The sequence below is a fragment of the Danio aesculapii genome, chromosome 21 (assembly GCF_903798145.1).
Source record: "Danio aesculapii chromosome 21, fDanAes4.1, whole genome shotgun sequence".
Lineage (NCBI taxonomy): Eukaryota > Metazoa > Chordata > Actinopteri > Cypriniformes > Danionidae > Danio > Danio aesculapii.
In genome coordinates this window covers 22,948,983-22,960,852 of record NC_079455.1, presented here as the reverse complement: position 1 = coordinate 22,960,852, position 11,870 = coordinate 22,948,983, and the positions used below count along the sequence as shown (strand labels likewise).

Genomic DNA, 11,870 nt, shown 5'->3' with positions numbered 1-11,870 from the left:
AAGACAATTGACCTCAGCTGGGGTTTTATAATTTTTTTAAACACACTGAGAATCTAAATCACTTTAGAGACACCGACATCAATAATCAGCGTATGCATCTTAACAATGGTTAGAGATGCAGTGCATGCTAAGAGAATCATACAACATTCATCCATAGTTCCCAGCATGCACTGCAGAAGAAAAAACATCACCATAGTTGAGAAGCATACACTGATTCTTTATATCTGTGTGTTTTGAGCATTTCAGATGTTCAATCTGTATCATAACCTGATAAAAGTATTTAAAAAGAGTTCCATTTTCTTCATACACAGTGTTACTTTTATTATAAAACATTATTCTTAATAGAATAATAGAATTAATAGAACAAAATGAATCACATAATCAATTATTCTGAGCACAAGTGCTCTCTTTATGCAGTATTTGCCACAACACAATATTTGGCAAACAAAAAGAAACTAACATTAGAAATCGACTACTGTTCTCCTCAATGGTGACATCTTAATACACAAAAAGTGTTGTTGTTTTTTATTGCTGTAGTAAAAAATTACTTAGTTAATTTTTAATAATATCACTATATGGATTTTTGTAGAATCTGGCAGAAATAAGGGCAAACAGGTTGGTAATAAGTAAAGCTGCTGTTTGTGGAGTTGCTTTATAATCCTCTGCTGAGATTTTGAGAGATTTGATGTGTTGTATTTCAGTTGATTTCATCTAAGGCTGTGACTGAAGTCAGTGGTAGTTTTGTGTTTCACTTCACTGATTCTGCATATTAATAGCAGTTGTTCATCACCAGTGCTCAATTAATGCCTTCATTGTCTCATTAACTCTGCTGCTGAGTAACTTTTACTCAGTTTAGAGACAGACCAAATACTATCTAAACTGAGTAAATTTTCCTCAGAGGATTTTGCTGTGATTCTCTCAGCTGATTCCCATCCTATGCCCCACGAGTTTTATGTTCTCCCTTCTGGTATTAGATACAGAACTCCCATTAGTAAAACAAATCGGTTGAAACTTCATTTATCCCCTCAGCTGTAAAGTTTATTAAATTTAGGGTAGATTTGTGTTGTACAATGTGTTTTTGTGTATTATGTGTGAAATGCTTGCATGCTGCAACCAAATTGCCTTCGGGAAATGAATAAAGACTGACTGACTGACTGAAAAAGATGTGTTCTATATCACACTTGACCTTTTTTATGTTTTGTTTTTATTTTTTATGCTTTCTTTTTGTCATGTGATGTTCTTAATGTTACTTTGTCTTCATCAGAAGGTTTAAGAATGTCCAAATATACATCCTTTCATCAAACTGCTCATCCTATGAGGTGTTATGGGGGTGCTGGAATTAAAACATGTAACATGTAATACAAAATTATCTGCCATGGTATTGACCATAGTTTGATTGCACAGAAAATACATGTGCAGTTTGGATAGACATTAAATCTAAATCATTCTTTATTTTAAATAATCCAGTATTAAGGTTAGCAATGTATTTTCTTGAACATAAAATACATTTTAAAATATATATTTCACATATTTAAAATGAATTTTAGAAGGGAATAATATATATTTTTATATATATTTCAGGGCGGCACGTTGTCTTAGTGGTTATCACTCTCAGGTCGCTGGTTCAGGTCCCGGCTGGACCAGTTAGCATTTTTGTGTGGAGTTTGCATGTTCGCGTGGGTTTCCTCTGGGTGCTCCAGTTTCCCCCACAGTTCAAAGGCATGCAAAGACATGCATAGGTGAATTAAATAAACTAAATTGGCCGTATGTACAGTATGTGTGTGAATGAGTGTGTATGGATTCGTTTTCTTTTCAGCTTAGTCCCTTTATTGATCTGAGGCCGCCACAGCAGAATGCACTGCCAACTTATCCAGCATTTGTTTTACGCAGAGGATGCCCTTCCAGCTGCAACCCATCACTGGGAAACATCCATACACACTCATTCACACACTACGGACAATTTAACTTACAGAATTCACCTATACCACATGTCTTTGGACTTGTGGGGGAAACCAGAGATGCCAGAGGAAACCCACGCAAACATGGGGAGAACATGCAAACTCCACACAGAAATGCCAACAGACCCAGCTGAGGCTCAAACCAGTGACCTTCTTGCTGTAAGGCAATCATGCTACCCACTGCGCCACTGTGACACCCCTAGCTAATATATATATATAATTGTTAAAATATATTTAAATAATATATTTATGTAATTAATATTTGTAAAATTCTAATAATATATAAATATTATTTGCCCATTTTTGGATATTCTTATATTCTTATATTTTAAATATTTAAATAACAACATAGGATTCTAGCTTTTTTTAATGCCTAAAACATCTAAAGTTCTGGACATATTGGTAAACTTTTTTTTTCTTAAAATACATTTTGGTAATAATATAATATAATATAATATAATATAATATAATATAATATAATATAATATAATATAATATAATATAATATAATATAATATAATAAAGATTTTTTTAACCTCAGTTACAAATTATGTATTTCATTGTACACAGGCTCATACAACTTCTACAAAGTGACCCCAGGAGGGTGTAGTAGCCTAAAAAGTAAACCCAGCAGCAGCAGCTCAGTGGTGTAATCATGTCCTGATGTTCTGTAGGTGAGCGGGATCAGACCAGTAGGAGTCACCGCGAGCCTTGCTCTCTCTCCCTCTGCTCTGCTCAATCTCTCCGTGATCCAGCAGGGAAACAGAATGCCGGAAGTGGGGTTTCGGGATACAGAGTTTCGGGACTCGTAACCGTTGAAAGTTCACACAACCAAGAAACCTACTTTCCCCGAGAATCAAAGCTTTTCCGGTTGCTTGTGTTCGTCAGCTTTTGTTTCACCGTTTCATTCATCCGGACGTTTACAATGGGGCTCCCGGCGCTGGAATTCAGCGACTCTTTTCTGGACAGTCCTGACTTCAGAGAGCGACTCAAATGCCACGAGATTGAACTGGATCGTACCAATAAATTCATCAAGGAACTAATCAAAGATGGAAATATGCTTATAAGTGCGCTTAAAAGTAAGTTACAGGTCGTGTATGTTTGTTTTGAAAAATAAGTGATGTATTGAGATTTAACTCACACGTGATCTGGCTTTAGTTTTTTTCTCTCTTTAGTTATTATTGTTTCATTATTTTAACTATTGTTGCTAGTTTATATTTACTTTAACCGTGTGAGGGGGTAAAGTGAGAATTCACAGCACTGATGTAGATTAGATAGAGCAATGTAGTTGAATGGGTTTGTTTCCCTAAAAGAAAGGAACTTGTGTAGTCTTTGACCTTTTGCCCTGTTAAATACCTAGACATTTCATCAAAATACGTGAAACTACAGCTTTAGAAAAAGGTCTTTATACACCTACATTTAATTTAGTTCTCTGTCTTAAAATCTGTTGTTTATGAACCTATATTTATCAACTCTAATATCTAGCAGGTTTAAGAAGTGAGCATGTTCAGGCTAGGGTTGTGGTGTGTGTGTGTGTGTCATCATTAAACGCCTGTTTATTCAGCTGGGATCTGATATGATATCAAGAAGACGAGTCTCTACTAGATATACTGTTATCAGCCACTTCGCTAACATGGCTCCTCCTTGCCTCCCTCTAGATATGTTTTCTTTGCACTAGTCTTGGTCTTTGAACTTTTTAAGTCCCATCAGCACAGACAATTTTTGGTAGTTTCAACAGTGTTCTCTTTCACAACTTTCTCCTTTATTCTCTGCCACAAAGCAGTCCAGCTGAAGGCTCCTTCTGGCTTTTGTACTAAACAAAAGGCAGTGAATGTCTTCCCAAAAAAAGGGCTTTGAGCTAAGTCTTTAATTGAGTATTTGTGATGTCATGTCCTTCCCCTTTGACCAAACAAATTGTACATAACAGGCAATTTGATGTGAATATGCTGTAATTGCAGTAAAGCGCCATTACAACTCTGTTGTCTCCTGGACAGGTCTTTCTGCAGCTGTGCAGAAATTCTCCCAGTCGCTTCAGGATTTCCAGTTTGAATGCATTGGAGATGCTGAGACTGATGATGAGATTAACATTGGTAAGTAGTAAGCAAGTAACCAAGACGTAATTAAATGTGTATTTGATGTTATTTATCCAGGCTTATTCATGCATCTCAAATTGTGAAGTTTTGCAGAATGTTTGAGCTGCTCTCACAGTGAAAGTTGAAAGGCCTAAAAAAAGACTATAAAGCAGGATCCTAACCACCATAGACATCTAGAAAATACACATAGACACATAGAAAATCTTTCTCTTTCCTGCTGATAAGATGACAAATGGTTTTAAGGTCTTTTATATAAATTGACCTTAATTACTATGTACCTACACTTTAATTAATAATCTGGTAAAATGCTTTTTTGATGTACAAAAATGTTATATATTGTACTTATTTTATAAAATTATTTACACACCTGTAATTACTTTTATCATTATGCTGTTGACCCATTACACCTTAACCCATTCTTATACCACAAAACCTGTCCCTTACCTAATATCACATCCCACCTCAGTAGCACCAATGTTCTGCAATACAATATGAACACAACAAGTACATTAGTGTAAGCTGAAAAAGTAACATTTTTAGGCTGTTCCTCTGCCATTTTTACACTGTATAGGCCATTTCAATGTAGTGTTGTCATTGGCCCATGAAACATTTCCTGCTTGTTGTCAAACTATTTCATAACTATATCAAAATACAATTCAATCATAACTTAGCATTAAAATAGCTATCACAACATTATTTATCAATATGCAGACTTTTTTGGATTCTTGGAAGCTAAGGAAATTAAAAATGTAAAACAGGAAATACATTAGGACCATTGTTATTGTTTACATCCATCAAAAAGGTCTATAAAAGGATTGGGATTAAAATACAGCAGTATAATACCAGTGCAAAGTGTCAGATTAAAGGCATTTATCACACTGTGTAATTAAACAGCACAATTGTCTGATGCAATGGCTCTCTTGAACAGAGAGGTTTTTTGTCATGTGTCGATTTCATATTCGCGTGAAAACACAGTTTGTTGGTGATTTGTTTTGTATTATTGTCACACTTTATGTTAAAAGGCCTAAATGCTTAAAGAGAGCAAGTTAAAACTCACAAGGTTTAAAAGTCCTTAAGATTTCTGTAGCAGTCCCTTCTAAAAAAGTTAAATATGGTAAACTATATAAACAACACCCTTTAAAAAATGGGCTACTTTTCTATCAGCTCCCTTGTTAGTCAAGGTACTTCAAGTCAACCATTTTAAGTGCTATCTCAATCGCAAAATTCTTCCAGTGCACTAAATTGTTCGTCCCCTGAAAAGTCCTACACAATGCACTGCGAATATTAGGGAGCATCAATGCTCAGTATCAGCTGCTTAGTTTGAGTGGCTCTTATCCCTATGCCCTAATCCCTTCGAAGTGTTTACCTTCTGGGGTGACATGTTCGAATAACAGCCCTTCTGAATGTAACTCAGTGTGCAACGATGCAGCTTCCCTGGGCAAAGGATCATGAAATGTCCATCAGTTGTACCCTTCGAAATCCTTCATTCCGAAGGGCTCTTCGAAATGGCCAGTTTTGAGCACATTGGTTTGAAATGATAATCCAATATGGCGGCCATGATTGTTTTCACTCCACAGTGTCCTTCAGAGGGTGATATTGCCTGTTTGGAATGTTCTGTATATTTCCTTAACATGTTCTGAAGCACGAAACATGAATTACATCAATCAATTAAACCAACACGAGAGAAGTTTTTTCAAAGAAACTGTTTTTTATTTATATTTAACCATAAACGAAAATAGACAGATACAGAACAATTACAATTACAGAGCAGTTATAATTAATTAATGGTTGAAATGTTACTGGGTTATGAAATAATCAACTTTTTTATTTTTAACATACTTTTAAAAAACCTTTAATCAATGATTATGAGAAAAATATCAGATCTGCTGTTCTCCAAAATCCATGTTGTACAATGAGGGTGTTCTCACATCACCATCAGTGTCCCAATGTGTGCTACACTGTAAAACCCAACAGTCAAATTTATCAAATAAAAGGAGTGTAGTTGACTCAAAATATACTGAAAGTGAATTCTACTCATTTAAAAAGAGTTTTAAACTCAGTGTTGAAGTTTATGAGTTAATTAAATACCTCGTTACTCCAACTTAAATTGAGTAAGTTCACAGTACTCGTATAGATTAGTTTTTTAACTCAAATGGTTTGAAGCAATCGGTTTCCTCAAGCGGTTTGAGTTGCCTTAGCTTATTAGGTTTTACAGTACAGTACAGTTGAATTCTCTTCATTTTTTGGGTTTTACTGTGCTCAAATTGCTTCGTTTACTCAACTGGATTAAGTTCACAGTACTCATTAGAATTAGTTCATTCATTCATTTTCTTTTCGGCTTAGTCCCTTTATTAAAATGGGGTCGCAACAACGCAATGAACCGCCAATTTATCCAGCATATTTTTTTTTACGCAGCGGATGCCCTTCCAGCCACATTCCATTACTGGAAACACCCATACACACTCATTCACACACATACACTACGGACAATTTAGCTTACCCAATTCACCTTTACCACATGTCTTTGGACTTTTGGGGAAACACAGAGAACCTGGAGCAAACCCACGTCAATACGGGGAGAACATGCAAACTCCACACAGCAACTCCACACCAACTGACCCAGCCGAGGCTTGAACCAGTGACCTTCTTGCTGTGAGGCGAACATGCTACCCACTGCACCACACATTTAGCGGTTGTAAATGGTAGCAATCGTTTTTTAATGATTTAAGCATGGTTTGTGTTACAGTACCATAACTTTTTGGGTTTTACAGTGTAGTGAACCAGTGCCCGAATTAGTGTATGCCACTTATTGATTCATGACTTTGGGAGCTAGGAACTGATTGAGACACTTGTGGTTATGGCTAACAATGGTAAACACAAACTAAGCATGGTTTTGCAATAATAATTAGGCTTTAGCTGTGGTTATATAAATGGTAATCAATCCACCAAAATGCATAATTAATGCATTTTTACTATAATAATTTATAAAACATTTTATATAAAAAAAAAATTTTTATAAGATAAAACATACTATAAAACATTTATATTTTCATGAGTGACATGACAACACTTCAAAGTCTTCTCTCTCAGCCATAAATCTCTTTTTGCCTTTCACTGAATAAAGTCATACAGGTTTGGTATGACTTGAGGGCCTGTAAATAATGACAGAATGCTCATTTGTTGGGGAAACCATGCCTTTAAGCTGTAAACTGTGAAACTGCCTCTTAAACATTCATTCCTCCATAAGCTTTTTATTTGCAGCTGTCGTCCTCAGTCACCCACAGTAACAAATAATGTGTAATAAAGCTGAAAACAGTGCATTTCTGTATACCACAGGCTATAGTGTGACAATTCTTTATCAGACGGAGACGACTGCTGCCTGGTATTTAGAAAACCATGAACCCAAACAACCATTTGAAAGAAAGCTCAAGCAATCAGAACGTTCTTTTCTGGCCCTGGCTCTCCATACTGGTCATAATAGTGTTGGATATTTAGACTAAGCTGAGTAATTTGTAGTTTAGTCATGTTTAACGATAATAAGGACTGTGTTAAAATTTATGTAATGTACAAAAATCTTTTATTAGTTATCTGTAATCAGTATTAATATGAGAATTGGCTGAACTGCAGTTGTTTGTTCAAAAGTAAATTTAAAAACCATGGAGTGTTCACAATAAACATAAAATTAAAAAAAAACTTTTCATTAAATTATTTTAGTTTACTGTGGTATAATAATTGCATACCCTAATTCTTCATTTGCCAAAGTTACACTCTCAAGTTACACTCTCATTAGTTTGTGCTAATGAATGAACCATAATGATTTTAAAAACCAGGGAAATTTTCTCAAAAGAATAAATGAGCCTAAAATGTATAAATCTCAAACAAACGCTCAAGTGAAGAAACCAAAATTCAAAGAGTTCTCAACTGAATTTTTTACTTTCATTGAACAAACAGTTCCAAACATGCAGTTAAATTGTTTCCATGAGTAAATTCAACTCTGAGCTCAAAAATATGTTCAATTCAATTCACCTTTATTTGTATAGCGCTTATACAATGTAGATTGTGTCAAAGCAGCTTCACATAAAAGGTCACAGTAAATAGGAACAGTGTAGTTCAGTTTGTAGCGTTTAAGTTCAGTTCAGTTTAGTTCAGTTCAGTGTGGTTTAATAATCACTACTGAGAGTCCAAATATTGAAGAGCAAATCCAACGATGCGCAGCTCTACAGATCCCGAACCATGCAAGCCAGTGGCGACAGCGGAGAGGGAAAAAAACTTCACTAATGGCGGAAGTGAAGGAAAAAAAACCTTGAGAGAAACCAGGCTCAGTTGGGCACGATCATTTTAATTTCTCCGCTGGCCAAACGTTTTGTGCAAAGCTGCAGTCTCAGTGGCGGAGGCTGGAAGCTGGCCTCAGCGAAGACTCGTCTGTCTCTAGAGTGTCACAGGAATCAGTCTCATGTTCTCCACTCTTCCATGATCACCACAGTAGCTGCTCAGGATACGGCCTGGTCCAGGATATGGAAACCTTGGGATCATCTCGTCGTTGGTCTTGGATCGAATCAGTGACTCTGCATAGTCTGAGGGCCTCGGGAAGAGTATCCCTAGGTGGAAATGGAGAATAAAGAAAATAATTAGCGTAGCTGATGTTCACAGTGTATATAACCAAGATGCAGAACCTGTGTGGAAGCCCCCTAAGTGGTGTACTATGTGTATGCTAAATATATGAAAAATATGTCAAAAAATATGTCCACCTAACCTACAAATTTAGTTAACAAGTTGTATGCTGGATTTTTTACAGTGTAGTAACAGTTAGTAATGGGGCCAGACAGAATCTGCGGACATTGTTTGTTATTTCTATGCAGAATATTGTAAAAAATCTGTGGATTTATGCGGAATATTTTCGGGTGTATCATAACTAAAAACTTAATATGGTAAATAAAATATAATACATTTTTTACTTTTATTTAATGTTTAGAATGCAAATCCATCTTCAATTCGCTTATTTGGTAAACAAAGCAAGTCTCTCATACAATATATCTACTAAAAGACAGAAAATATTAGTGCATATCATATCATATGAATCATGTGAACATTTTTATACTTGTAAATAATATTACTGAAATTAATTAAAAACTAAATAAATATAAATTTACACAAGTAAATAAATAGACTCTATTATTGGCATAAAATCTGTGGATTTCTGTGCACAGATTCCGTGTGGACCTATTAATAACATAAGAATAAAGACAAGTGATGCAAATAAATTTTACATTAAAGTATCAAAGATTGAAATAGAAGACTGTTTATTAAATTATACAAATATTTTTAAATGTTATTGCTTTGTACTCTATTTCGGGCATGTAAATGTAGTCTGTGAGCAAATGTGGAGACTTTCAAACAAAGCAAAACTTTCAAACAACAAAATGAATCTTATCAGCCCCATACCTTTGCACGGTATACTACAGTAATGCAACAACAAATTGTAATAAATATGCCAGAAAGCGAGAGCTTGTGCAAATGTGATATGGATATCTCTGCTGGATAACTATTGTTTCATGGATGCCTGGATTTATGCCTCTCCCGCCATGCATCAAAGCAGATTTGTCTTGCCGCAACAAGACTTTTAAATGGCCAAGAAGAGTGTGTTTATCTGTAGGCTGTGTGCTTCTTATAGAAAGTAGTTGAAAGTAGTTCTTATCTGAGTTCCTAATTGTAAATCTTGGGGGGAGTTAAGTCTCTGGAGAATGACGAGGTGGGACCCTTTCTTATCACCATAGAGATAAATGCTGTATATCCCGGGACAGGAAGTGATGTGGCCAAGACGTTCTTTGTTGAAGCACTGGGAATCATTAAATAACACAACATCATGTGCTCTTTGTAGTGTGACAACATCGTCAGTTGGTTGTTTATTTGGTATTTTTAGATTGCAGTGCTTTCGCTGACATTTCTGTTTATATCAAAATGTAGCATACATCTGGATTATATTTAAAGTACATTTAAAGTAGTCATGCAAGCATGAAAACAAGGAATAGTCAGTAAGGAACATTAATTTTCGCACTGTCAGCAATGAAATAGATCTCTGAATTATCCAAATTTTTTTTCGATGTTGTACACAAACAGGAAACGTGTTTTATGTTACTCTCACATTTCTACATCTTGAAAGTGTTGGTCTGCTGTTTCTTGAATACCCCTTTGTGCATTGATCAGTTGTGGGTGGCCATGCTATTTTTCTTGTATAGCTAATATTATGTGCAGGGTTTCTTTAGATATGCTTTATGTCAGGGCAAAATCAGATGCTGATAAAGTAATTACAGATCCAGCGTTGACGGATTCATGATTGGCATTCTTCTCTCTTATCACAGCACAGTCATTAAAGGAATTCTCCCAGCTGCTGAACACGGTGGAGGAGGAAAGACGGCGGCTTGTAAGTTTGCTTTGTTTTTTGTTCTTTTGTTATTGTTCAAAGAGATTGATGTCGGTTCATGGGAACTCTTATTTTCTCCATGGCTGCACATATTTGGTCAGTAATATTTTGAAATGGTGTTACAGTTTAAAATAACTGTTTGCCATATTGCTAAATTTTAAATCAATATTTATTTCTGTGATTCAAGGCTGAGTTTTTAGTGTTATTGCTCCAGTCTTCAGGAGGGCTGCATGGGCGATATGGCAAAAATGCAATCTCGATAATTATTTTCTATACTGAACGATAACGATACATATTTCAATATAAGTTGTTAACGCTTCCCCTTTTAAAAGAGTATCTCAACCATGACTGAATGTGGATATTGCTGGCAGGAAAGTGAAACTAGTGCACCAAACAATACTGGGTGATGCAGCATGACCTATTTAAGGTGACCAAAAATCTGGTGAATCTCTGATATCAACAAAATTATTGATTCCTGTTGTTGTACATTTCTGCTGTGTGATCGGTTCTTACACTGAAAAAATGTCTGAAAAATGTCTGAAAAAGTGTTGCAAACAATTTGTTTGTGTTGAATTCAAACAAATTAAATTTAGTAATGTTCAACTTAATTTGTTTGTTTAAATTCAGCCCAAATAAATAGTTTACAACCACTTAACTTAAAAAAAAATTGTAGTAAATCCAAGAAATCATCTTTGAATAATTTTTACAGTGTAGGATTAATATCGAGTATAAATGTCCAGAGCTTATCATCGTTATCGATCCGATATGATATTGTTTATCCGCTCAGCCCTAGTCTTCAGTGTCACATGATCCTTCTAAAATTATTATAATATGATGATCTGGTGCTTCACAAAGATTTCATATTTTTATAAATCAATGGTTACAAAATTTTTGTATATTTTAAGTAGGGGTTTAGTGGTCCATAAAATGCATAGTTCGGCTCGAAACGACAAAGTATTGTCATGTTTGAAACTTTTTCAATATAGCAAATGAAAAAAGAAGTGCAAAAAAAAGATTAAGAGCAAAATTTTGTATCTTTGCTGAATAAAAATATACATTTAAATACAAGTACAAATATAAATACACTCGTGAGAAGTTCTCCGACATGTTGCGCAATTTCAATTCAGGTGTCCTGAGTTTGAGTCCCAATTCAATTCAAGTTTATTTGTATAGCGCTTCTTACCACAATTATTGTTTCAAAACAGCTTTTCACGTACCTTTTTGAGATCTTCCACTCTCTTACTCTCTCCAATTTAGCTTCCTGTCCAGCTACTGTCCTATCTGATTTAAGACAAAAAAAAGCCTAAATTGAACCAAAACATTCCACGAGTCACTGAATGATTCAGTGCAAAACTTATTCAAACGAATAAACTGTTCGTTCTTTAAAACATCTTATTT

The 11,870-nt window shown here is 35.1% G+C and overlaps 1 protein-coding gene across 2 annotated transcripts in view; it reads left to right on the top strand.

Annotated features, from left to right (window-relative positions):
* Positions 1-2,660: 2,660 nt before the first annotated feature.
* arhgap42a (Rho GTPase activating protein 42a) overlaps positions 2,661-11,870 on the top strand; it is a 63,608-nt gene continuing 54,398 nt past the window's right edge. Inside the window, exons 1-3 of one of the 2 annotated variants that reach the window (XM_056446125.1) lie at positions 2,661-3,037; positions 3,953-4,048; positions 10,411-10,472. In XM_056446125.1, coding sequence (XP_056302100.1) covers positions 2,884-3,037; positions 3,953-4,048; positions 10,411-10,472 — 312 coding nt within the window. In that variant the 5' untranslated portion in view covers positions 2,661-2,883. The remainder of the gene's footprint in view (positions 3,038-3,952; positions 4,049-10,410; positions 10,473-11,870) is intronic. The other variant, XM_056446126.1, reaches the window with a different exon arrangement.